This window comes from Primulina huaijiensis, chromosome 8 (assembly GCF_012295235.1).
Source record: "Primulina huaijiensis isolate GDHJ02 chromosome 8, ASM1229523v2, whole genome shotgun sequence".
NCBI classification, from domain to species: Eukaryota; Viridiplantae; Streptophyta; class Magnoliopsida; order Lamiales; family Gesneriaceae; genus Primulina; species Primulina huaijiensis.
In genome coordinates, this window is record NC_133313.1 from 18971971 (window position 1) to 18999237 (window position 27267).

At 35.5% G+C, this 27267-nt stretch overlaps 4 protein-coding genes across 8 annotated transcripts; 2 read left to right on the forward strand and 2 right to left on the reverse strand.

Moving 5' to 3' along the window:
• Positions 1 to 3822: 3822 nt before the first annotated feature.
• LOC140982574 (uncharacterized) lies at positions 3823 to 8001 on the reverse strand. Its single transcript, XM_073449133.1, has 3 exons — positions 4494 to 8001; positions 4256 to 4385; positions 3823 to 4166 (listed from the first exon to the last, which is right to left on the reverse strand). The coding sequence occupies exons 1-3, from the start codon at positions 4568 to 4570 to the stop codon at positions 3858 to 3860; spliced, it is 516 nt and encodes a 171-aa protein (XP_073305234.1). The 5' UTR covers positions 4571 to 8001; the 3' UTR covers positions 3823 to 3857.
• Positions 8002 to 8262: 261 nt separating this feature from the next.
• On the reverse strand, positions 8263 to 12635 carry LOC140983096 (polyadenylate-binding protein 1-like). 3 transcript variants are annotated; one of them, XM_073450004.1, is made up of 4 exons: positions 12418 to 12635; positions 12226 to 12328; positions 10012 to 10085; positions 8263 to 9326 (listed from the first exon to the last, which is right to left on the reverse strand). In XM_073450004.1, the coding sequence occupies exons 1-4, from the start codon at positions 12544 to 12546 to the stop codon at positions 9231 to 9233; spliced, it is 402 nt and encodes a 133-aa protein (XP_073306105.1). In that variant the 5' UTR covers positions 12547 to 12635; the 3' UTR covers positions 8263 to 9230. The 3 variants fall into 3 exon arrangements, with proteins under 3 accessions (XP_073306105.1, XP_073306106.1, XP_073306108.1); XM_073450005.1 differs by having other exon boundaries at positions 8263 to 9331; XM_073450007.1 differs by lacking the exon at positions 8263 to 9326 and having other exon boundaries at positions 9378 to 10082.
• Positions 12636 to 12661: 26 nt separating this feature from the next.
• On the forward strand, positions 12662 to 14434 carry LOC140983094 (uncharacterized). 3 transcript variants are annotated; one of them, XM_073450001.1, is made up of 4 exons: positions 12662 to 12784; positions 13153 to 13330; positions 13474 to 13806; positions 13914 to 14434. In XM_073450001.1, exons 1-4 carry the CDS (start codon positions 12662 to 12664, stop codon positions 14294 to 14296), a joined length of 1017 nt encoding a protein of 338 aa, XP_073306102.1. In that variant the 3' UTR covers positions 14297 to 14434. The 3 variants fall into 3 exon arrangements, with proteins under 3 accessions (XP_073306102.1, XP_073306104.1, XP_073306103.1); XM_073450003.1 differs by having other exon boundaries at positions 13904 to 14207; XM_073450002.1 differs by lacking the exon at positions 12662 to 12784 and having other exon boundaries at positions 13068 to 13330.
• A 678-nt stretch (positions 14435 to 15112) lies between these two features.
• On the forward strand, positions 15113 to 18068 carry LOC140983560 (uncharacterized). The gene is made up of 6 exons (XM_073450651.1): positions 15113 to 15493; positions 15873 to 15981; positions 16101 to 16192; positions 16464 to 16722; positions 17544 to 17687; positions 17802 to 18068. Exons 1-6 carry the CDS (start codon positions 15147 to 15149, stop codon positions 17895 to 17897), a joined length of 1047 nt encoding a protein of 348 aa, XP_073306752.1. The 5' UTR covers positions 15113 to 15146; the 3' UTR covers positions 17898 to 18068.
• Positions 18069 to 27267: the final 9199 nt, after the last annotated feature.

The window sequence follows — 27267 nt, forward strand, 5'->3', positions numbered from 1 at the left end:
GTGTAAGATTTGTCAACATTCTCGGTACATGCGTAGCAGACGTCGATCTACTAATCGTAAAACTCAAACTCCGTACAAAAAGATGTATTATTTTCCAATCACTCAACGTTTGCAACGATTATGTGTCAACAGCTACAGCCTCACATATGCGTTGGCACAAGGAACATCATTTCGATGGTGACACAATGACACATCCTTCGGATTCTCCAGCGTGGCGTCATTTCGACGATGCATCCATCATTCGCATCTGAGATTCGAAATGTTAGGTTAGGAATGTCAACCGATGGATTTCAACCTTTTGGTCAAAGTGTTAAGCTATATTCATCATGGTCTATCATTGTCACGCCATATAACTTACCCCCATGGATTTGCATGAAAAAAGAATACATGTTCTTGACGGTGATCCCGAAAGACAAACTCGACGTACTTTTTCAGCAGTTAATTGCAGAACTCCAATCACTGTAGTGTTTCGGTGTGCAGACATACGACATGCATCTGAAACAAAACTTTAATCTAAGAGTTGCTTTGCTCTGGACCATAAGTGATTTTCCAGCCTACGCAATGTTATCCGGGTGGAGCACTGCAGGGAAGCAGGCTTGTCCTCATTGCATGTCTGATTTAAACGCTTTTACCCTACCATGCCGTGGCAAAACAAGTTGGTTTGACAACCACCGAAAATTCCTGCCTGAGGATCACCCATTGCGTCGAAATAGAGTTATGTTTATTCGTGGAAGACGAGTTCTGGGCACAGCGCCAGTTGTCAAACAAGGTGATGAGTTACTGAACGAGTTGGACGAATACGGATTCAGACCTTCGTACGAGGTTGACTCTGAAACGATAAACAAAGAAATTGGTAGTTATGTGCAATGTGGATGGAGAAGAAGAAGTATACTGTGGGAACTTCCTTACTGGAGTACAAACTTGATTCGACACAACTTGGATGTGATGCATGTTGAGAAAAATGTTTCAACAATGTCTTCAACATTGTTTGTAACATACAAGAACGCACAAAAGATAACGCAAAATCAAGGGCAGATCTCGTCCAAATGAATATAAGACCAGAGTTACATCCCGACGGAGAGACATGTGAATATCCTAAAGCATCGTACACTCTTGACAGGAAAGGCCGACAAGTTTTACTCGGTTGTCTTAAGAATGTTAAATTTTGTGATGATCATGTCTCCAAAATGGCACGTTGTGTGGACATGCAGAAATTGCGAATGTTTGGGATGAAAAGTCATGACTGCCATGTGTTCATGCAACTTTTGATTCCTGTTGCATTCAGGGAGTTGTTACCACGTCATGTTTGGGAAGTATTGACAGAGCTAAGCTTTTTTTCTACGCGGACTTAACCTCCAGAAATATCAAAGAAAGTGATATGATGCGTTTAAATGATGATATCGTCCTCATTTTGTGCAAGTTAGAGAAGATTTTCCCCCCTAGCTTTTTCGACTCCATGGAACATTTATGTGTGCATCTACCTTTCGAAGCTCGCATCACAGGTCCTGTTCAATTTAGGTGGATGTATCCGTTCGAAAGATTTCTTAGGAAGCTGAAGAACACAGTTCGTAATAAGGCACGGGTTGAGTGTTCGATATGCAATGCCTACTTGGTTAAGGAGACGTCAATATTCTGTCAGTACTACTTCAGTGAGACATCGACAGCTAGGGGACGAAAACGTAGACAACATCAAACAACTTACGAAGACACTGAAAGCACGGAGATGTTGTCTATTTTTCGCAGTCGATGACGAAATATTAGAGCGGGAATGTCTAGATGGCTAACTGCTGATGAATATCAAGAACTTGTCACGTACATTTTATTGAATTGTGAGGAAATCACGCCATTTATCAGGTAATTATTTCAATTAAAATGTTAATAAACTTATCGATTAAACTAATTACAAGTTTCATGAACAGAATGTACGAAGACTACTTGCACAGAGAGAATCCATACTTAAACGACGCTGATATTGACTCATTGTTGCATAACAATTTATCTGGGTGGTTCAAGAATTACGTAAGTAAATATTTTCTAACTTTTTAAGTTTGTGGACAATAACTCGATAAGTGAAACCTTAATTTTTCTCGTAATATATTTATCAATGTAGGCTGAATTGCAGACCGCAGAATCTATGTCTCCAATGATAAAACAGGTTGCAGCAGGTCCATTTCAAAAGGTCAATACGTATCGAGAATATAATGTCAATGGTTTCAACTTCCACACAGTTAATTATACAACTTATAAAGCAACAAGCAACTCAGACATTCAAGTTAGCGGTCATTACAAACGTGGAGAGTGTACATAGTATTATGGACAAGTAGAAGAAGTAATTGAAGTTGAGTATTCTGGTCTCCCACTGAAGCAAGCAATACTATTCAGATGTTCTTGGTTTGATATCAATCCTCGTTCAGGCACGCACATACACAGTAAGTACAAGATTGTAGATGTTAATTGTAACAGAAGTTTAGGTTCAGGGGAGCCATTTGTCTTCGCGACACAAGCGTCAGAAGTGGTTTATTTGAGATATCCTACGACAAGAAGAGTTGTTTCAGAATGGATGTATGTGAGCAGTTTGCGTCAAAGAGCTTATGCATCTGATGTCACCGCACCTGTTACCTCACCCGAGGATATCACGAATGCTTTTCAGAACAATGACAGTGAAACACATGCTGTTGAAACTCAAATTCTGTTAGCATCGCAAAATCTTGTCGATGTTGGGTATGACATTGAAATAGATGTACACTCCACTGATAGCGAAAGAGATGAATCTGTTCTAACCGACGATGACGAACGACAATGTCATCAGAGTGACTAGATTTGTTTCACAACGATTAATATAAATTTCCATGTACCAAATGTTTAATACTGTGTATTGCATGTTCAAAACTTTTATTCATTATCTGAAGTCTTTATATTAACAAAATTTTTGGGTTTGCAGTTTACACACTATGTCTGGACATCGCGATGATTCCCCGCCTCCTCCACCGCCTGATGACAGGATTGAGCTCACCATCATGGATGGGATGTAAGTAATTTTTTTTTCAAACTTAAAGTAATTGTTTGAAAATATTTTGTTCTAATTATTGAATCTTTTTAGAAAAAAGATTATAACGACATGTTTTCCTGGTCATAGATTTTTCCCACATAATAGCCATGTCTCGAGATACATATCGGCTCAGTTCTCACTGCAAACATGTGATCCCGGCTGATCGTGGAGGTATGTGACACCTGAGCAGCGGCAATGGTACTTGGAGCAGTTCTGTGCAAGTCTTTATTAAAACAATTAATTTTTACAATAAAATGTTTCATTTTTTATTAAACGATTAATTTACTTAAATAAAAAATATTGCAGACGAGGTATACATGGGCTGCTGACATTGATGATCAGGTACGGGACTAGTGGTTCCGTACCACTGCCACCCTATACCGCCGGACCATTCACGGCTGGAGGACCAGTGACCATCATCCACAGACGGTCACGCCTGAAAGATGGGCTGCTGCCTGGCAGCAGCAGGATTGGCAGGACAGAGCCGCGAAGAACAAGGCCAACAGGAACAGCGAGCCTGCAGGTGAAGGTATAGGGACGACGAAGCACATTGCAGGTGCGAACACGTACAGCGCTCACGGACAGGATCTGATATTTCTTCCAGTTTAATACTTTTCAGTTGTACTTTAATATATATATATATGTTTCTCATTAATTATAAATGTTAATGTTTTACAATTAATGAATTTATTTTTAAAGAGCACGACATGGCAGAAAACTGGAAGAAATAAATTCATTAATTGTAAAACATTAACATTTTATAATTAATGAGAAACATATATATATGTTGAAGTACAACTGAAAAGTATTAAATTGGAAGAAATACCAGATCCTGTCCGTGAGCGCTGTACGTCTCCGCACCTGCAATGTGCTTCGTCGTCCCTGTACCTTCACCTGCAGGCTCGCTGTTCCTGTTGGCCTTGTTCTTCGCGGCTCTGTCCTGCCAATCCTGCTGCCAGACAGCAGTCCAAGCAGCCCATCTCTCATGCGTGACCGTCTGTGTATGATTGTCACTGGTCCTCCAGCCGTGAATGGTCCGGCGGTATAGGGTGGCAGTGGTACGGAACCACAAGTTCCGTACCTGAACATCAATGTCAGCAGCCCATGTATACCTCGTCTGCAATATTTTTTATTTAAGTAAGGTAATCGTTTAATAAATATTGAAACATTTTATTGTAAAAATTAATTGTTTTAATAAAGACTTACACAGAACTGCTCCCAGTACCATTGCCGCTGCTCAGGTGTCACATACCTCCACGACCAGCAGGGATCACATGTCTGCAGTGAGAACTGAGCCGATATGTATCTCGAGACACGACTATTATGTGGGAAAAATCTATGACCAGGAAAACATGTCGTTGTAATCTTTTTTCTAAAAGTATTCAATAATTAGAATGAATTATTTTCAAATAATTACTTTAAGTTTGAAAAAAAAATTACTTACATCCCATCCATGATGGTGAGCTCAATCCTGTCATAAGGCGGTGGAAGAGGCGGGGAATCATCGCGATGTCCAGACATAGTGTGTCAACTGCAAACCCAAAAATTTTGTTAATATAAAGACTTCAGATAATGAATAAAAGTTTTGAACATGCAATACACAGTATTAAACATTTGGTACACGGAAATTTATATTAATCGTTGTGAAACAAACCTAGTCACTCTGATGACATTGTCGTTCGTCATCGTCGGTTGGAACAGATTCATCTCTTTCGCTATCAGTGGAGTGTACATCCATTTCAATATCATACACAACATCGACATCGACAAGATTTTGCGATGCTAACAGAAATTGAGTTTCAACAGCATGTGTTTCGCTGTCATTGTTCTGAAAAGCATTTGTGATATCCTCGATTGAGGTAATAGGTGCAGTGACATCAGATGCATAAGCTCTTTGACGCAAACTGCTCACATACATCCATTCTGAAACAACTCTTCTTGTCGTAGGATATCTCAAATAGACCACTTCTGACGCTTGTGTCGCAAAGACAAATGGCTCTCATGAGCCTAAACTTCTGTTACAATTAACATCTAGAATCTTGTACTTACTGTGTACGCGCATGCCTGAACGAGGATTAATATCAAACCAAGAACATCTGAATAGTATTGCTTGCTTCAGTGGGAGACCAGAATACTCAACTTCAATTACTTCTTGTACTTGCCCATAATACTCTGTACACTCTCCACGTTTGTACTGACTGCTAACTTGAATGATTCAGTTGTTTGTTGCTTTATAAGTTGTATCATTAAAAGTGTGGAAGTTGAAACCATTGACATTATATTCTCGATACGTATTGACCTTTTGAAATGGACCTACTGCAACCTGTTTTATCATTGGAGACAGATTATGCGCTCGGCAATTCAGCCTACAATGATAAATATATTACGAGAAAAATTAAGGTTTCACTTATCGAGTTATTGTCCATAAACTTAAATAGTTAGAAAATATTTACTTACGTAATTCTTGAACCACCCAAATAAATTGTTATGCAACAATGAGTCAATATCAGCGTCGTTTAAGTATGGATTCTCTCTGTGCAAGTAGTCTTCGTACATTCTGTTCATGAAACTTGTAATTAGTTTAATCGATAAGTTTATTAACATTTTAATTGAAATAAGTACCTGACAAATGGCGTGATTTCTTCGCAATTCAGTAAAATGTACGTGACAAGTTCTTGATATTTATCAGCAGTTAGCCATCTAGACCTTCCCGCTCCAATCTTTCGTCCTCGACTGCGAAAAATAGACAACATCTCCGTGCTTCCAGTGTCTTCGTAAGTTGTTTGATGTTGTCTACGTTTTCGTCCCCTAGCTGTCGATGTCTCACTGAAGTAGTACTGACATAATATTGACGCCTCCTTAACCAAGTAGGCATTACATATCGAACCCTCAACCTGTGCCTTACTACGAACAGTGTTCTTCAACTTCCTAAGAAATCTTTCGAACGAATACATCCACCTAAATTGAACAGGACCTGCGATGCGAGCTTCGAAAGGTAGATGCACACATAAATGTTCCATGGAGTCGAAAAAGCTAGGGGGAAAATCTTCTCTAACTTGCACAAAATGAGGACGATATCATCATTTAAACGCATCATATCACTTTCTTTGATGTTACTGGAGGTTAAGCCCGCGAAGAAAAAAGACTTAGCTCTGTCAATACTTCCCAAACATGACGTGGTAACAACTCCCTGAATGCAACAGGAATCAAACGTTGCATGAACACATGGCAGTCATGACTTTTCATCCCAAACATTCGCAATTTCTGCATGTCCACACAACGTGCCATATTGGAGACATAACCATCACAAAATTTAACATCCTTAAGCCAACCGAGTAAAACTTGTCGGCCTTTCCTGTCAAGAGTGTACGATGCTTTAGGATATTCACCTGTCTCTCCGTCAGGATGTAACTCTAGTCTTATATTCATTTGAACGAGATCTGCCCTTGATTTTGTGTTATTTTTTGTGCGTCCTTGTATGTTACAAACAGTGTTGAAGACATTGTCGAAAACATTTTTCTCAACATGCATCACATCCAAGTTGTGTCGAATCAAGTTTGTACTCCAGTAAGGAAGTTCCCATAGTATACTTCTTCTTCTCCATCCACATTGCACATAACTACCAATTTCTTTGTTTATCGTTTCAGAGTCAACCTCGTACGAAGGTTTGAATCCGTATTCGTCCAACTCGTTCAGTAACTCATCACCTTGTTTGACAACTGGCGTCGTGCCCAGAACTCGTCTTCCACGAATAAACATAACTCTATTTCGACACAATGGGTGATCCTCAGGCAGGAATTTTCGGTGGTTGTCAAACCAACTTGTTTTGCCACTGCATGGTTAGGTAAAAGCGTTTGAATCAGACATGCAATGAGGACAAGCCTGCTTCCCTGCAGTGCTCCACCCGGATAACATTGCGTAGGCTGGAAAATCACTTATGGTCCAGAGCAAAGCAACTCTTAGATTAAAGTTTTGTTTCAGATGCATGTCGTATGTCTGCACACGGGAACACCACAGTGATTGGAGTTCTGCAATTAACGGCTGAAGAAATACGTCGAGTTTGTCTTTTGGGTTATTTGGCCCAGGTACAATTACCGTCAAGAACATGTATTCTTTTTTCATGCAAATCCATGGGGGTAAGTTGTATGGCGTGACAATGATAAACCATGATGAATATTGCTGACCACTTTGACCAAAAGGTTGAAATCCATCAGTTGACATTCATAACCTCACATTTCGAATCTCAGATGCGAATGATGGATGCATCGCGTCGAAATGACACCACGCTGGAGAATCCGAAGGATGTGTCATTGTGTCACCATCGAAATGATGTTCCTTGTTCCACCGCATATGTGAGGCTGACAGGCTGTAGTTGTTGACGCATATAATCGTTGCAAACGTTGAGTGATTGGAAAGTAATACATCTTTTTGTACGGAGTTTGAGTTTTACGATTAGTAGATCGACGTCTGCTACGCATGTACCGAGGATATTGACAAATCTTACACTCTGTCAACGAGTCGTCTTCCCCCCAATATATCATGCAGTTATTTTGACATGCATATATTTTCTCGACTGGAAGTCCAAGATCTTTAATAAGTTTCTATGTCGCATAAAAAATCTCTGGCACTGAGTTATCGGAAGGACATAGCTCAGACATTAACTGACACATATCATTGTAATTTCGCTCAGACATGTTATGCACTTGTTTCATCTTCAATAACCGAGCTAACACGGACAACAAAGAATGACAGTGTGGATTTCCATCCCAAATTTCTTTCTCAGCAGACTTAATCATTTCGTACATAGATTTTATAGGACTGTTTGGACTTTGAGGATCATCATTGCCAAAATCTGTACGGGGATTTTCTTCGGCAAATTCATTCGTTTCATTTTGATTTGTGTCATCGAAGTATTGATTTCCATGTTGAGTATTACAGAAGTATTGATCAAATTGAATTCTTGTTGAGTTGATCTGTTTACGAAACAAGTAGATGAAGAAGAAGTCTCCATATTGAAGTTTGGAAACGTGTGAGGGACTTACTGATCACCATGAAACTGCCAACAATAATAGTTCGGTACGAAACCATATCTACCTAAATGAAACTTTACAGTCTCGACATCCTCAAAACATTTGTTTCGACACTTCTTACGATTGCATGGACATCGTAATTTCCCATCCAATAAACACTTAGGATGACTTAGTGCAAATGACACAAATGTCTCAACACCAACACAAAATTCACTACTTAAGAATCCATTCTCCAACCTATGATACATCCAACTTCTATCTGTGTTATCCATTGAAGCCTACAAGTGTTTAAATATTAATTTATTTAAAATCTATTATCAAAAACTATAAAACGAAAAGTTAAATAAGTATCTACAAAAATAACATTAACTTAATTATCTAGTAAAAAAAACTCATGCATGATTTACAAAATAAATAATCTACTACGCTAAAATTCATAAATAAAATACTACGCTAAAATTCATAAATAAAATACTACGCAAAAATTAAAATTAAATATTAAATTTTCTGTAAAGAAAACGCTTTAAAAGATATGCAGATCCACGCAACGCTGGAAGACCACACCGACGAGCAAATCTACGAAATTAATACGAAAAAATGTTAGTACAAAGTAAAAAAACCGGAACTGTGAAAAAATTGATAGAGTTTCGCTACTACCAGAGAAGAAAGGCGAAACTCTTTTCGAGGAAGAAAATGTTCGCGAACCTCGGTATATACAGAATCATAGCGACGGTTTTTACGGTATATACAGAATCATAGCGACGGTTTTAGCAAAAACCGTCGCTATTAGCGACGATTTTAAGTTAAACCGTCGCCAATAGCGACTGTTTGTGCACAACCGTCGAAAACCGTCGCTATCTACAAAAACCGTCGACGAATATTGCGACGGTCTTGTATTATACCGTCGCACATGGCGACGGGTAAAAAACTATTAGGCGACGGACTTAAATATAAACGTCGCCAAAGGCGACGGTCAAAAAACCCGTCGCACAAAATGGCGACGGGTTTGTTCGAACAGTCGCAATATTAGCGACGGTTTTATAATAAACCGTCGCTAAAATGAAACCGTCGCTAAAATAGCGACGGTTTATCAAACCGTCGCTTCTATAATCGTCGCTAATCCAACCGTTTTTTTGTAGTGAACCTTTGGGTTAACCAAACTTATCCGTCAAAATAGTGACCCTGTTTACTGTCCCACAAGACTGAAAATGCCGCTGCACTTCCTCAGGTGTGCACGCATAGTCCACCTAGACTTTGATAGAAAAACAAATTAGCGGAGCAATTCAGTGAAGTGGTGAACCAGACACTTGTATACCCATGGTAATTTCCGACCTGCTGGCTGGTAAGTACTACACTTTCTTGTTGCGCCAAAATTATTAAAGTTCCAGCAATACACGAGTACACATTTTAGTCATATCCAAAGAAGCAGATTCCAAATAAATTCAAACTGATGATAATATCAGCATGCAGACTCAAGAGAAGAAAAAAAACACTACGCAGTACAACCTACTGAGAAACTCAGAACTGAAGCAAATGACGAAAACTGAAGCAGATGATCCAATAACAATAAGTAAAATTTATAAATACAATCCATCACAGCTTTCCATGACTTGTGATATGAAAAAGAATTATATCAAGAAATTCAGCTATGTTAGCCCTTGCAACAACCCCATTCACATCGATGGGAGAATGATAATAGGGGAAAAAGTTCAAAAGTCTGAAGTACAAGAAAGAAGTCAAGATTTAGTTCAGTTAAATCAGCAAAATATGTCTCAGTCCTAAGACTTTTATGTAACCAGATTTTCCTTGCATTAAATACCTTCCTATATTAGGGAAACAAGCTAATGGTAAAGAGCAAACTGGCAACTTTTACAATATATTGAAAAATCAATGGATTGACAAAATTCAATCACGGAATATCACAGAACTTACATTACCAACATATATAGAGCGAGAATCCACTTCCTCTTTTTCAGCCTGAATAGCAGACACACCAGCTGGATCTTCTAATGTACAACACAAAAAATATAATGATTTCGATCAGAATCATTATAAAAGCAGCACATTTCACAACATAAAAAACATGAAAAAAAATAAACTGACAGAACATATGAAAAGGCTCCTTTCAAATAAAAGAAAAAAAGGAACACATGAAAAGGCTAAAAAATATTCCATCAAATTGCATAAAAATCCATTGTGTTAGATAAAAACAACCCAGTTCATGCTCTTGCATATCCCCTTCATCGTTATTCTGGCAAATGATTAATCCTCTAATTCGTTAATGGATTATGTTGCTGACCTCATTTAGCCAATCAAACGTTGTTCGGTAAAGAATTTCCCTGACATTTCCAATGGTAACAGATAGTCCCCTCTATCAACAAACTTAATCGAGTACAAAAAGAAAGAGATATCACTAATTATGGCGGCATTAATATCATTTCTCCATCCTAATTCTTCAGTTTCATACAAGATTAGTTGCTTTTTCACTTGAAACTTTGTATATTCACGATTTATAATATGAGTTGATCTTTTACGGCATATTTGTCATGCTAATATGTTACATATCGTAAATCTTGGAGAACTTATAAGAAAAGATCTCATTGCAGTTTTTTAAAAATAATTATTTGCAAAACGTACACTCTTGCTCTTATAATATCAATCCCCAAAATTATAATGTTCAATTGTTTGTAGGGGATGTGAGTTTCAGCTTGCATTTAAGTAGCGAATAGAAACCAAACAAAGTAAAATATAGCAATTAAACAAATCTCCATGTCACATTTCAATCAAAGTAGTTTTCATCAAGTTTCATTTTCAATCGTTCTTTATTTTCTCTCGCATTGATTGTCCATTGGATCCTCTGATTGATTCATTTTATTGTAATACCTAATTTATTTTGCTTCTTAATGGATTCAACATATAATAGTACGCCACAACCGCCACGAAGCCAAGGGCATCATTTTGATGAGACGACATGTTCATCTCCTTTATGTACATATCATAAAAATCTTGGTTACATTTTTCAATAGGTAATATTTCAGCTTAGCATTCAGTTTAGGTATAATGTTGATTTTCGGTTTCAGTATGCCCAGTCACAAACATGCCTGACTAAAATTGCAAATAGAGGGTGAAAAGTTGACAATAGGTAACTATCTTTGACACCATCAATATAAAAGAAGAATTAATAGTAGAGGAGGAGACACACACAATGCATGCGAGTAATCCGTAGATTCTCTTTAAAAAATAATTTCTCAATTAAATTCTATGATAAAAGAAAAAAAGAAAAAGTAAGAGTCAGAAAGATGGACGGGATAGAGATATGGTGAGAAGAAATGGCAGAGGATAAATTGAATAAATGATAATTAGCACATGCATAATGTGGTAGTGAAAGTAATGTATTCTAATACAATACTCTTACTTTCCAGTTATTGATAAATGGTTGTACATTTTAAGACCAAAATAATTTTTCAAAACAGATCTCTTACGCAATAAATTTATGCTTTGACAATAACAAGCATAATATGATTCTTAATCATAACTATACGAGACAATCGATGTGTGATCACTCATTACAGAGACAAAAATGACCAAATCACACATCCAACATCCAATGTAAAAAAAATTTCACACTATCAAAACAAACACGCTTGTTCTCTGTTGAACATTGTTCATTTTGCATTCTGTTCCAGTGCATTAATAATAAACCATTTCAAATCGGCATGAAGTTGTCTCAAACTATAATTTGTTCTCCAGTGGTAATCATGTGTCTGATATTGTTTAGAAAATCGTCAAAACAGGTTAAATATATTAGTTAAGTCAAGAGGACGAAGATATAAAACTGCAAAAAGGAAATCCTTAAATGCCAAAAAACATTTCCATCTATCTTCAAACAAATCAAATTTTAAAAAATTCAACAATGCCCGCAATCTTTCTCCTTCCAGTCACTACTCAGGTAGTTAGCACCTCTACATGTCCCAAATCAAAAACTCATCTTGTCTTTAGATATTGTGAACAAATCAAATACAAATCCATCCAGTTGAACAAATCATAATCCCAAACTCAAATCTTTCGAAAGCATTCACCCATAAAGGTAAAATCTTTTTAAACCAAATCCATGTACAAGATAAAATTGAGTTTAAAAAAGAAAACCTTGTGCAGCACCCATGTCTTTCTCAACTTTTGCTTGCATTTCGCGTAGTGCGCCAGCTTCTTCCTCAATTTCTTGCAGTCTCTTCTTCATACTCTCTAACTCCTGTAAAATTAGACCCAGTATTAGGAATATAAAAAAATGCGCAAAAACACCTTTATTTCATACAAACACGATAAGCACCACAAACAAACGCAGAGGTACCTCAGCTGTGGCGGCCTGTTCTCAGCTGATTGCTCAAAATCCGTTTCCATGTAAGCGTCCCCGGGCACGTCGCCGCCGTACACATCGTCGTCTAGTTCGTGCGACTCCTTCTGCTCCATTCCAATCCTCCGTTATTTCCTGCAGCTTAGTTTTTGTGAAGTGAAATTGAGATATAAAAAATTATCATACCTTTTAGGTTCTCAAAAAGGTATTCCGATTCTGAAAAGGAAGAGGATGAGACAGAAGAAAGGGCATAAGACGATCGGTACGTCTCCAGGATTGCAGCCTTACGGATCAGTTTGTGCACTGCTTAGGTGGGTTCACATTTGGGTATTTGACTCTTTGTCACCACCAGATGTATACAAAAGACTACCTAAATTGTTTCCTGACTGTATTGAATTTATCGTGAGATAATAATCGAATTAATAAAAATGACCGTAAAATGATCATATAATTTAAATTAGCGAGATGTTGCATATACGATATACATTGTCTTTTTAAAAAATAAAATAAGAAGTTAATTTTAAATTCTAAAATGAAATGTATCAAATTTTTTTAAATAAAAATAGTAAAAGAAAGTGAAATGGAATTGAAAGACTAAAAGCATGGAATTAATTTCAAATTGAAGGAGCATAGCATAAAGCAAGGTAGCCTTCTCCCGATCTAAAGTAGAAAACCATCCTTTTGTCTACTTTAGTCCCTTGCCAAGTAAAGAACAAACCTAGTACCACATTTCTCTGCTTTTGAGCGGAAAGCTTGCAGAAATGGCGAAAACTTGGATCGAAATCAGCCTGATTTCTGCCCGGGGATTGCGGCGCACGTCCTCTTTGTGGAAGCTGCAGTGGTTCGCCGTCGGATGGATTGATCCAGACAACAAATATTGCACCAAGATTGATGCTTCAGGTTAGTAGTACTGGAGCCACATATTATATCTTGATCTTTTGTTAATTAATGGGAAATTTTGTGAGAATCATATGGGAAAAGAACACTTTGCTTGATTAGCTATAATTTGAGCTATACTCTGCTGCATTTTGAACTATAACAAGGCACTGGTAATCCCGTATGGAATACCAAATTCACGACGGCGATTGATCATCCAAAAGACGGATCGGGTTTCCAGGATTTAGTACTTCACGTTGAAGTTCGCAGCCGGGAGCCAATCTTTCTTGGAGAGAGGCTTCAGGGAACTGCCACTGTTGTGTTGAAAGAGTTTCTGGAGAAGTATAATGTTGGTGAATCTGATGAGATTTCAAAGCCCGTCGAGGAAATCGGGAGCTTCCAGCTGAGGAAAAGGAATTCGAATAAATGTCGAGGGTTTGTTGATGTTTCGATTAGGGTTTCTGAAGAAAGGGAAGAGCATGCAGGTTCATCAACTTCAGGTAATTTATATTTACTTTCTTGATGAAAAAACATGTTCAATCGTACATACACACTGGAATATTTATGTAAGTTCACTTCTATGATTAATTTTCCTAGTCAAAACCAGGTGGCCATCAAGATTTCGATCTCATAGATTCAAGTGGTGGAATTAACATTAATAGTGGCTCTGCACCTTCACAAAATCACCCCTCCTTTGGTGGACAAAACCACCCTACCACTGGCGGAGCCACCTATCCTCCGCCTCCAACACAGCCGCCAAATGTCGGATATAAGCCGGCCATGCCCATGTCCCCGTTTCCTCCAAGAACTGAGATTAATTCACAAGTGAGTTACGCAAGCATGACTTCTTCAGTTTCACCTCAAGGGCGAACTGGACCTGGATTTGGAACCGGACTAGGGGCCGGAGCATTGGCGGCTGGCGCTGTGATCTTCGGGGACGATTTCTTGTCGGGGTTCAGTCATCCTGGCGATTTACGAAGTGCTCGCTAGACTGAATTAATTTCCACTGATCCTCTCATTTGGCAGCTTGTTTATTCTAGTTACACAAGTTTTCATGTTGCGAAGTGTATGTGTATTCCTGTTTACAAAGCAAGATGATGCTTCGATATTTATGTTCAATTTAGACTTAAAAAACTTAGCAAGGAGGTAACTTATATTTCATAAGATATATAGATCAGCTAAAAATATATATATTTATGAGTAGTCTTTCATAAGACGGTCTCACGGATCTTTATTCGTGAGACGGATCACTCCTATCCATATTTACAATAAAAATTAATATATCTGACATAAAAAATAATTATTTTTCGTGGATGACCCGTATAGAATATCTGTTTCACAAAATTGACTCGTGGGATCGTCTCACATAATTTTTTGAGTATATTTATTTATTCCTAGAAATTAAGTTTTAATGGCTTTTCAAGTCATGACGTACATCTATTAAATTAAGTTATTCTATACATATTACAAAATTCAAGGTCTATTATATTTATTTTATAATAAGAACAAAGAATATATAATGGTTCGTGATTAATTATTGGAAGATGTGGAAAAAAAAAAATTTTAAATAAATTAATAACCTCTAGTATCATATTTTGATATTTCTTTAGTTGCAAAAAGATATCATTTTATTGATCGATATTGTCATATAGATTTTTTACTAGAAAAATTATTATTTTTTATGTTAAAAATAAATTTTTGATAAATTTAACTTATTACGTCATAATATATAAATGTTGATTGTTTATGTCACGTATATAAATAAGTGATACTTTTCTCAATCAATAAAATTTAAAGGGACCAATTTCGATTAAAATAGATTTCAACTACTCCACGGACAATGGAAGCTTTACTGTGTAGAAATATCGGCGACCCAACTGTCGCGCCGGATGGCGCGGAGAATTCGGCGCTTACTATCTCTACGGCGCACCCGATTCCACAGCTCAACTCGCCGACAGCGGTTCGAATCCGAGTCAGAGCAACGAGCTTAAACTTCGCGAATTACCTTCAAATCTTAGGCCAATACCAAGAGAAGCCACCGCTTCCCTTCATTCCGGGCTCCGATTACTCGGGAACCGTTGATTTTGTGGGGCCCAGTGTCACTAAGTTCAAAATCGGTGACCCCGTTTGCTCTTTCACTGGCCTCGGCTCTTTCGCCCAATTCATCGTCGCCGATGAATCCGAATTGTAACCACTTTAATATGGCGTTTATCGTGCCGGAATAGTCGTATTATTTCAAATTTAGCATATATATGTTTGTCAGATGTTATAGTTCTGTTTGGAAAAAAGAAAGTTAGCTCGTTAAAGACATGTTCTTGCTTAAATTACCCGTTGAGGAAATCAGTTTGAGGGTCGGTCCTGTGTGTTGGAGTAGTGAAACTTAAAATTAAAGAAAACTGAAGATTTTCTTTATTTGAAGGGTTCTAGGCGCCACTGATTTGATCTACCTGTAGATATCTGCTATGTGAAATAACTATTTGATTGCCGAGTGTGATTGAACATAAACATTTGTGAGCCTTATGATTAGCGTAGACGCGATGTAAATTTGATTTAACTTCCGCTGCAGATATCTAGTGCCCAAAGGATGCGACTTGGTTGCTGCTGGAGCTCTACCAGTAGCATATGGAACATCTCATGTGGCACTTGTTCATAGAGCTCAACTGCAGGCTGGACAGGTAGAATATGGTGGTAACTTTTTGTGCCCTGAAAATATTGTGCTGAAAATTGCTATTCAATTATAAATAATAATATAATTATTTATTTATTTTGTAATGTAATTGTGATGAAAATGTAGGTCTTGCTGGTGCTTGGTGCAGCAGGGGGAGTTGGAGTTTCTGCGGTGCAAATTGGCAAGGTCTGTGGTGCCACTGTTATTGCCATTGCTAGGTAGCTCTTTACTAATTCCATATTCTGCAAGTAGTCACTGCTTATTAAAATTTGAAGTTAAAAGAGGGCATAGCTCAACATGGGAGTGGGGTGACTTAAGAATAATTTAGGGAATAAAACTCATATTTTTTAAAAAAGTTAAAAGTGAAATTTGGAGATGTCTTCTTTAGAAAGTCAACTGCCATGCTCCCCACTGGGTGTGTCCCAAAGTAAAAAAATTCACATGATGGAGACTACCTTATTTTTATTCATTGGCGATATCATTTGGCAGGGGAGAAGAGAAGGTTCAATTTCTGAAGTCATTAGGTGTGGATCATGCTGTTGATTTGAGCAAAGAAAACGTCACTGAGAGTGTCAAGCGATTTCTGAAGGCAAGGAAGCTGAAAGGGATCGATGTTTTGTACGATCCAGTTGGAGGCAAACTGACAAAAGAAACCTTGAAGTTGTTGAGCTGGGGAGCAAATATCTTGGTTATTGGGTTTGCCAGTGGGGAAGTTCCCGTAATCCCTGCAAATATTGCACTTGTTAAGGTACTGCTGCATTTAAAGTATTCACAATCTAAGACATTCCCCTTTTTTTCTTGTTTCTTTGAAGATGATCCAAATCTTTAGTTCTAATTGTTGTTTGAATATCCTGTTTATAGATGGCTGACACATATTATTGAAAAAGATAACATGTCCAAAACATTTATATATGAACACGAAACAGAAAAAACTCGGTGGTAATGATAGGAAATGGATATGTTGTTGGTGTTGTGTGAACATTGAAGGAATTGATTTTCTTTTATTGTTTTCAGGACCCTATTTTTCACTATTACATGTTGATGTTTGATATTTTCTTTAAATAAATAAATTATCTGGCTACCTAATTGTTATTTATTTATTTATTTATTGCTTTGACCCAAACACCGCAGTCGGCACTGCATCAATCATGACAAGTGAACTTTGAGTTTCCAATTTATTTATTATATCAAATATAAGTTGTGGAAAGTTTTTGAAACATCTTCAGGTCATGATCTGAGCTCCAAAATCCAACAATGTGTGTTTTAGCTATCAAGTTTGTGTGTAGTATGTCCATGACTTCCACATGTCTATGGTTTTACCCAAATTACGTACTAGCAGTGATCAGAAGCCAAGTCAAGATCGACCCTAGTTCAGCGCAAATAATGAGCTTGACTGAGGAAAATGCTCTACTCGAACTCGACCCACGTGTATATCAAGCTTTGACAAGGCACTTGTCTTAGTACTTTGCTTTGGTCTAGTTAAACCTCAGTATAATTTGAATCTAATATCTAAGACTTGTTGGATGGCCATCTCTTGGTTTTTTTTAGTGAAAACATTTTTTCCTACAGAATTGGACTGTTCATGGGCTCTACTGGGGAAGCTATAGAATGCATCGACCCCATGTTCTCGAAGATTCATTGAAGGAGCTGCTATCTTGGTTGGCTAGGGGATTAATTACGATCAAGATTTCTCATACTTTCAGACTGAGGGAGGTGAGATCTTTTTGGACTCAAAACTATCTTCTTGGCTGAATCAAATGTGTCATCCAGGATGGTCATGGAAAATATTATAAAATTTTTAATAGGAGTTTATCGGGTTTTTTACAGGCAAATCTTGCTTTCGCAGCCCTCAAGGATAGGAAAGCGATTGGAAAGGTGTTGATTGAGTTCAGTGATGAGAAAGATCCAAGAGCTAAGCTTTAACTGTTATTTGCTTCGGACATACCGGTGCTGTGGACAAGGTCTTAGTAACAGTTGTCTGAGTATGAAACTTTTCCCGTGAAGTGAAACGGGTCTTAAATTTTAAAATAGTTTTTCATGTGGTGAAACTTAATAAACAAAAATAAATAAATGAAAGCGTAATCTCTTACTATTAAGTTTGGACATACAAGAGCCAAAAGATTTGGTGTCATTGTTTATTTTTAATTCATTATTCAAAATTACGGTTTAATCTTTCACTAATTTTCATAATTATGATATGACTATCGTTTAACTATAATCACATAAAAATGCAATATGTAAGTTTGGGCACAACGGAAAGCCAAAATACTCTGTGTTATGGTTTTTTTTTAATTCATTATTTTAAAATTACAGTTTTGTTATTCACTAATTTTCACAATTATGATATCATTTTCATTTAAATATAAGTAAATTAAATTGCAAAATGTAATAATTTTAAATTACAGTATGATCTGTTATTAATTTTTACAATTATAATATTATTTGCATTTGAATATAAATCAAATTAATTATAAAAAGATTATACAAACACGTAACACATGTCAAAGTCATTAGTTAATATTAAGAGGTAATTGTGGTATCATATTGTTTTTTTAAAAAATAAATAAATAAATATATGCTAGTAGCCTTGCATGTCTATGTTATATTAGATGTGTTATATCTTATATGTTTTGATACGAGAAAAATCAATTGATCTTCTCAATTCAAATAAAAATCACAACGATGATATCACTTTCATTCAAATATAAATATTTCAAATTACAATATGAATCTTCATTAATTTTCACAATAATGATATTTACATAATATATTATTAAGATTATATATAATATATATAGACAAAAGTTTTGTGTCATTACCTATTTTGTTTTAGTTTTTTTCCTTTTTTTAAAAAAATTTATAATTTCAAATTTTCACTTTAATCCTTACCTATTTAGTCCTTCGTTATTTTTCATAATTATTGCATGTCCTCATTTAAATATAATCAATTTAAATTGCAACATATAATAATTTCATATGTATGTGTGTGCGAATATACAATTCTCTATCTATACATACATACACACACATATAACTCTGCAATTTTTTTATTTATTTATCATTTGAAAACTGCAGTTTAGTCTGTTGCTAACTTTTTATAAATATGATATAACTTTATTTAAATATAATCAATTCAAAGCATACAACCTATGATAATTTAATGTATGTGTGTGTGTACAATTCTCTATTTATACATACACACACACCATATGACTATGCAATTTCCTACACATAATCAGAGGTAACCCATACTTTCTTGTTAAAAAAAAAATAATGTTTTTTAGGGTTCAGTCTATGTTTCACCAGATGTGTTACCTCTTATATGTTTTAATTGATCTTCTTATATTAAAATATATCATATGTGTTATTTTTAAAAAACAAAGTTTAATCAAAGTTATTACCAAAATTTTGCCTAAACTCATTTGTGATTATAGCCTTACATTAAAAAGAAAAAACATTTAAAATCCATTTTTCGATTCTTTTTAAATCTAAAAAACTCGATCCAAATACAACCTCAAATAAACCGTCATTACGATATCTAAAACTTTCAAGGGGGATTTTTTTATTCAAAGTCACATACAACTCAAAGAAGTCGAATCATTACGACATAAATCTGTTGCCTAACCTAATTATTACAACAAAAATCTTGATTTTCAAAAAGGGTGAAACTATATGATCAAAAATAAAAGGTTAAACCATTTAGAGTTCCCCAGGTTGTTTATGTCGGTATATGATATTACCAATACTTGAGTAATATCGAATTTTACACATTATTCACGTACCCAAATGCGAAAAGAAGGTGGAAAAGTTTGCAATTGAATTGATGTATATTTGAAATATTAATTATTGAAAAAATTTAGTCGTACTTGGATCCATAGAATTGAGATATTAGTCATTTCAAATCAACTGATTTCAAATCTCCTGACTCATTTTATGGATAATTTTAAAATGGATTTCAAATTATAATCACACAAAGTTGTATAATTTTAACAATAATTATGGATTTCAAATCATAAATCGGATCTTTACTGAAATAAAGATTCTTCTTTTGAATCAAATTCATTAATCCAAACACGATAAAGAATCAAATCCATTAATCCATACACAATTTTGACAAGTAGATGACGATTGACGCCCCCAACTCATCCTTGGCAACAGTACAATGAAATAAGATAACAGAGAGAAATAAAAAGCACAATTAAAGCTCCAAGACCAGATAAAGTGTTGCAATTTAGTGAAAAAAGTCGCCACTAAGTGGGAATCTTGTACCAAATAATTAAGATTTTCACAGCTAAAAGTTTCATTATGGGACCGTCCTGCATGAAAAGAAACTGCGTTAAATGGTACTTTATACAACTCAATGGTACAAAGGTCGGATCTTGAAGTAATCTGCCCGTGTACTTTGTATACTTTAAATAAAAGTAAGCAAATTTTCAGAATCCAACTCCAACTAGATCTTGTATGATCAATCAAAAAAGAGAGAGTATTACTTTCAGATTATTAAAATATTAAAAAAATTTCCATGGAGAGACCGAGGAAAGATTTTAAGATGCATACTTCATACATTAAAATCACTAAGAACACTAACTACTATCAAATCATAATCGTCGACCATCGCTCAAGATTATATACTTCCACTTGATATCATAGAACAGAACTCGTTGTAATATCACTTCGCGACAACTGCTCGTGTCCGCTGTAAGCTAGATCCGACGAAGGAAGAGTTATGTTAGAAAAAAGAAAAAACAGCACACACTTTGGTTAGCAAATAGTCGCGCATATACAATGTTAACTAAATAGAGAAAATTAGTGAGGAGGCCTTTAGTCACTAAACAAGAATTTACCAATCACGCTTCTCGTCTTACATCAACCATAGCAGGCAGTTTCTTGCATTGTGTGATGTTATGAAAAGGGGGATGAAGTTAGTTCACAATGACTGAAGAAGAAAAAATATTCATTCGATAAAAACCATTACCTATATATATACAGAGATCACGCAGCAATCGACATCTAACGATATTTCCATACACGGCTAGAAATAAACCCTGAGGATGAAGGGTAGGAAAAATTCAAAAATATAACCCATTTTCTTGGATGCGAGATGAATGGTGACATGATTAAAATGAAGGCAACGGCCAAAGGAGCTCCCTTCAGTCCAAGCAAAGAGGGAGAGGAACGTAAAACTATCTCCCGCATCATTCATTCAATCACATAGTAGTAAAAAATGAAGTCATATTCTACTAAGCAGTCAAATGAATGAGTCGGCAGCTAATTCCGCCCCCAAAACTCGCCCATGAGTGGGCTGAAGGAAGCTCTCTTACACCATTTCTCAATGCAATACTGTCTCACACAACTAAATAACCTAATCACATTAACTCTTTAAAGAATACAAAAAATGCTAAACCATCGGAATCAGGAAACATACATCGACCCTCAAGAAAACGACACCCAAATTCTCTAGCAGACAACAAATACTAAATAGTGTGAAAAAAACCAAGCAATGCGAAGGGGGTGTGGTGTATGAGCACCACAAAGCTTAATTTAATTTCATTCTTTTAGCACGTGCATGAATAATTAGAGATAATTCTAAAACCATTTCAAAACTTGTAACATTTTCAAGAATACAAGTTCTCCCACTCCAGAACCACCCATCATCACACATCATACACAAATATTTCAGTGTACAATACCACTTTATTAATGTCAACACAATATTAACACAGAAAATTGAACAACCATCTGAAATATTTAATTTTTAAGCAAATTTTATAAAACAAATAGATCAAAGAAATTATCGAAAAGTGGAGCAAATCCCAGATATCTTAACACGTAAAATTTCTATTATACTACATATATGAGTGTATTATGTGTATGCACCCATGTATGTAGTATAATAGAAATTTTACGTGTTAAAAATACATGGGTGTATTATGTGTATGCCTATGGGATTTGCTCCACTTTTCGATCATTTCTTTGATCTATTAGTTTTATAAAATTTGCTTAAAAATTAAATACATGGGTGTATTATGTGTATGTGACTCTCTGAAGAAACCAAACAAAAGACAGAAATAAATCCATACGCCATCATTGATATATTTATATAAACAGGAACAACTGCTCTAAATCTTGAATAATACCCATTTCAAAACAAAAAAAACTTGAATAACACAGACACGTGTATAACATATATACTTCCATTAATGAAATTAAAAACTCTTACCCTTTCAAGCTTGATGGAACTAAGCGTGAATTCATATTCCAACTAGGAGAACAATTTTTTTCACAAACCCTAATCTTATGGAATAAATTAAACAATAAAGAAGACAGGAAATGAAATCCAGTTAAGTAAATATTAATTATGTCAAGACTAGCTGCAAAACTAGGGGAGGGGGACAGCAAAATAGTGGGTTTCAACTTTCCACTACATAAATAATCAGGATATTAAGATAGATCTCGAAGAACAAATAAAGGGTTCATTTAAATTTTAATCAAAAACCCCATAAAGTTGTGCCAATATAAAAATCCGGCAGAAAATATTACACCACAAAAATCACAAACCACACAGAGTCAACAATTAGCAAGAAAGGGATGCTGGAGTCGTACGCAGTGAAACCCTAACTCTATTTTCTTTTGATTCTTGATGAACCCATTGAAGGAACTCACTCCTACACTTCTGCAAAATGAAAAACTCAGGCAAATATAAAGAAAATGCAAGGACAAGGTAGAAGGTGGGACAGCTGATTCACTGTTTGTTTTCTAGTGAATAATGGTCATAAAATAAGATAAATATGACTACAGAAAACATAAAAAAAACTTAGGGTATCGCATAAAAATGGGAAGAACGGTGAGTAGCTACAGATTAATTCAAAGGGGAAGATGAAGGGTCACTTTCGTCATGAGAATCAGAGAAGGGGAAAGCGACTCCGGACATTTTTCAGGCTTACACACAGAGAGAGGGTGCGGATTCTTTTTTTTTAAGATTATTATTACACGTTGTACCTATTTATTTTGGTGCATTTATGTAGGGTGATATATAGTGCAGAATGTGCAGTAAAATTGGGGTTAAAAGGGTAACGAAAAAGCAAGTGGACTTGTATCATATCTCTCTCTCTGGAGCGCACTCAAGTGGAAGATGGATTGAGATACTAATATTACACAGTAACTGGCAGATGAGAGGTAAAATCTCACCATTTAATGTAGACAGCACGAAGTAACATTTCATCCATCTCACCACTACAATAATGGTAAAAGTCTCATTGGTTTGATGTACATTAGATTAACGTTTTCAAAAACATGAAATTTCTCCACATAAAAGATTTTTTATATTTTTGTGAATACTAAGATGGATAAAAAAAAAAATCTTTAAAAAAGGAAGAATATATTAACTTATATGTGGTCAAACTCTATTTGAAGTAATAATATCATTGTACCAATCAAACTTGCTATAATGTAATCATTCATTTGTTGTAAGCTTTGAAGCCTGAATGATCCATCTATGTTGAAACTATGTGGAGCATAAAATCTCCATATATATTGTCTAATGATGTATTGTGAGTTTTGTGACATGGATAAATCAATTAATGGATTCCTAAAAATTCAAACCGAATTGTCGTATACGGTGCAGTTTCAAACATTTTTGTAAGTTATGGTTTTTAATTAAAACTTAATGTGCAATTTCGGACGGTTTTAGGTGAGCATGGGTTTTTTTTTAAAATAAATAAACAAGTGAAAACCAAGAAATAATTAAATACATTTTATAACATAAAATTAAGCAATATGATAGAATAATAAATACGACACCTTTTTTTTTTCAAAAAGAGAACAACATGCATAAACAAATTTGATAATTCTATAATATTTTTTCACTAAAGTTGATTCGATCCGTTAGGACGATTTTTGGGAAAAATTGATCACCCCTGCTTACTATATTTCACTTGATTTTATGGTATATTGTATTTAGGGATATAAATGAATCAAACCATTTGTAAGCTATTCGGAGTTCGGCTCGATAAAAAGCTCGTTTAAGTTTGTTTGTTAATCATATCACACCAAGTTCAAGCTCGATTTCGAACTCGAAAAATTAATCAGCTCAAGCTTAAGGATATTCGGCTCGTGAGCTCACAAACATGTTAGATAATAGGCTCGCGAACTCGAGCTCGACTCGTTTAGGTGACTCGTAAACTCAAACTTGGCTCATTTGTTGAGTTGACAAATAAAAATATTAGTACTAATATTAATGAAAGAAATTGAAGTATTAAAGGACTGAAATTATTGCAATATTATTTATATGTGATATCAGTGTATGACAAATATTTGTTATTTGGATGTTAGATGTATTATTTTTGAATGTTCAATAATATACTGAGTTTTTGTTTTTTTATTTGTTATTTTTATCGTTTTGGTTATTTATGAATGAATTTACATTTTTATGTTTGATTTAAAATTAAATCATATATATTTCATTTTTAACAAGCTCGAATTAAGCTTAAACTCGAGCTCAATTCTATGCTTTACGAGCTGAAGACAGGCCTGTTAAACATGGTAAATGAGCTATTAATGAATCAAACTCGAGCTCGACTTGATTAACATGATAAATGAGTTTTTAACGAGCCGAACTCGAGCTTTTCTCGAGCTTTGTAATTTCAAGATAAACCGAGCTCGAGCCTGATAATAGAAGTTCGAATCGAGCTCGAGCTAACAATCTTAAACGAGCCAAGCTCAAGCCTGATATTATTTGATTTGGTTTGGTTTGGATCATTTACATCTATAATTGCATTAGCTACTCATCTGGCTCCGAGAGGTTTTGTTTTATCTAATATTTTTCAATTTTGATTAGCATATTTATTCAGGAAAATTGCACTACTAGTTCTGTAATTTTACGTTTATCGATTTTAGTTATTTATGTTGTCAAATTTCAGTTTTAGTCCACTATCTTCGTGTTTCTCCCCAATTTTCTCGTTTTCCGACATGGTGCTGATGAGTGTAGTGTCACGTTAGTATTCACAATGCCAAATTACTAAAATTATTAAAAATTGAAATATACATTATCAAAAATAAAATATGACAAAATAAATTATCGAAATTGCTAAGAAATATACATTTAAGACCAAAAATTCAAATTTTCTTCTTTATTCTTCGGTCATAATGAAACATAAATTTGACTGACACTTATGTTTCCGGAGTATAATTTAAGACCCTAGTACTAAGTTAGTGTTTATGTATCTCAAGTGTCCTAAGAACCTCATAGTAAGTAGGGATATAAACGAATCAAGTCGGTCGCGAGTTATTTTGCGCTCGAATCAGTAAAAAGCTTGTTCGAATCGTTCATTAAGCTTATCGATCCAAGCTTGACAATTTTATCGAGTCGAACTCGAGTTTAAGGATATTCGACTCGTAAGCTCGCGAGCTCGCTTAAAGACCCAAACTCAAACTAGACTCGTTAAACATGATAAACGAAATATTAACGAGTCAAACTCGAGCTATTCGTGAACTAAATAATTTTAAGAACGAGCCAATTTCGAGGCTCATGATAAAATCGAACTCGAGCTTATATATATTTTAAATGAGCCGAACTCGAACATGACACTCGGCTCAACTAAGCTCGACTTGTTACATCCTAATAGTAAGCAATAATCGCAGCTCGTCTTTGCCGTCTCATCCTAATAGTAAGCAATAATCGCAGCTCGTCTTTGCCGTCTCATGAATTTGGCGAGATCAGAACAACCATGACCCGAAGGTTCTTATTGGTGTTATTCAATATTTAGGGGTTCCCCGTATATATGCTAGATATTTTTTTATTATTATGATGGACGGTGGAGGTTTTTGCTAGGTATTCTCCATATTAATGTTAATTAAATGTTCAAAAATTGTTTCATAGTTGCAAAGGTATAACAATTTGCAATTTATTAATAATTTAAAAAATATTGATGGTTTGATGACATTTCTTGTTTGACCTTACTTATGATTTTATCCAATAGAACTAAGAAATTTTACAATGACCTGTTGACAACCAGCCATCGCTTTCCTTTTGTAATCAATTAAAGGATGTGTATGTAATACAGGGAGTTGTCGTGTCACCTCCTTCTTTGCTACCATTGCTACCATTTTAGAAAAGGATTATGGAATAAAACTCACCAATGTCAAAATGCATTCCATAAATGGATTATTGCATTTTTCGAATTGCAAGTTTGCTTTCATTAAAATCTACTTAATCTTACAAATTACTACATAGTAAGGATGACAAAAACTTGTGTGAGACGGTCTCACGGGTCGTATTTTGTGAAACAGATCTCTTATTTGGGTTATCTATGGAAAATTATTACTTTTTATGCTAAGATTATTACTCTTTATTGTGAATATCGGTAAGATTGACTCGTCTCACAGATAAAGATTCGTGATACCGTCTCACAAAATACGTACTCTAATAGGATTTGGCATATATATACATACATATATGTTAGGTGAGATTTTAATAAATGTGGGTGGGGCCCACATTAATTAAAATATTAAAAATAACAACATCCCACATCGGAAGTTTACAGAAATTGCTGGAGGGAATTAGTTATAAATAGAGCTCAATTCCTTCAGTTATTGTATCCCAAAATCAAAAGCTTTTTAGCTTTGATAAAAAGAAAGTGCATAGAAAAAAAAGAGTGTATTTTTTTCTTGAGTGCGGGAATTCTCTTGTGTGAGTTAGAGAAATTATTTTCTCGGTATACTCGGGTTGGGAGTGTGAGAAATATTGAGTGTATTGGTGTATACACTTGTTGTAATATTTCTTCCGGTTATAAAAGTTGCAGTGCTCCGTGGACGTAGCCTATATTGGGTGAACCACGTAAATCTTTGTGTTCTTGTTGGTTATTTTATTCCGCAAGTTTTTGGGTACTATTATCATCGTGGTCGGCATCGTTTCGGGGGTGTAATTCCCCAACAACTGGTATCAGAGCCTTGTTGTGAAAATTCTTAAGAATTCTGAGTATGCTCTGTGGTTGCAGCTTTGTCTGATCTTCCACATCAGAAAAGATTTTTTAGATTTTTTGCTAAGGCTAGAGAAGTGATGGCCGGAGATGATGGATCGGGACCAGGAATCAACAAGTTCGATGGAACAGATTTTTCGTTCTGGCGGTTACAGATAAGAGATTATCTGTACAGTAAGAAGCTCCATCAACCTCTATCAGGAAAGAAACCGGAAAAGATGGAGGATGATGATTGGGAGCTCCTTGACCGACAGGTTTTAGGTGTCATACGATTGACCCTAACAAAGAACGTGGCGCATAACGTGGCGGAGGCCAAA

Excerpts from the sequence above, each read along its gene's own strand:
- LOC140983560 (XM_073450651.1), top strand. The coding sequence starts at position 15,147 with ATGGAAGCTTTACTGTGTAGAAATATCGGCGACCCAACTGTCGCGCCG. Across the intron at positions 15,494-15,872 it reads GTCGCCGATGAATCCGAATT|ATATCTAGTGCCCAAAGGAT; the intron begins GTAACCACTTTA and ends CTTCCGCTGCAG. Across the intron at positions 15,982-16,100 it reads CTCAACTGCAGGCTGGACAG|GTCTTGCTGGTGCTTGGTGC; the intron begins GTAGAATATGGT and ends ATGAAAATGTAG.
- LOC140982574 (XM_073449133.1), bottom strand. The coding sequence starts at position 4,570 with ATGTCTGGACATCGCGATGATTCCCCGCCTCTTCCACCGCCTTATGAC. Across the intron at positions 4,386-4,493 it reads CTCACCATCATGGATGGGAT|ATTTTTCCCACATAATAGTC; the intron begins GTAAGTAATTTT and ends TCCTGGTCATAG. Across the intron at positions 4,167-4,255 it reads GGTACTGGGAGCAGTTCTGT|ACGAGGTATACATGGGCTGC; the intron begins GTAAGTCTTTAT and ends AAAATATTGCAG.
- LOC140983094 (XM_073450001.1), top strand. The coding sequence starts at position 12,662 with ATGAGACAGAAGAAAGGGCATAAGACGATCGGTACGTCTCCAGGATTG. Across the intron at positions 13,331-13,473 it reads CACCAAGATTGATGCTTCAG|GCACTGGTAATCCCGTATGG; the intron begins GTTAGTAGTACT and ends AACTATAACAAG. Across the intron at positions 13,807-13,913 it reads TGCAGGTTCATCAACTTCAG|GTGGCCATCAAGATTTCGAT; the intron begins GTAATTTATATT and ends AGTCAAAACCAG.
- LOC140983096 (XM_073450004.1), bottom strand. The coding sequence starts at position 12,546 with ATGGAGCAGAAGGAGTCGCACGAACTAGACGACGATGTGTACGGCGGC. Across the intron at positions 12,329-12,417 it reads CACAGCTGAGGTACCTCTGC|GAGTTAGAGAGTATGAAGAA; the intron begins GTTTGTTTGTGG and ends CTAATTTTACAG. Across the intron at positions 9,327-10,011 it reads GCTCTATATATGTTGGTAAT|GTGGACTATGCGTGCACACC; the intron begins GTAAGTTCTGTG and ends ATCAAAGTCTAG.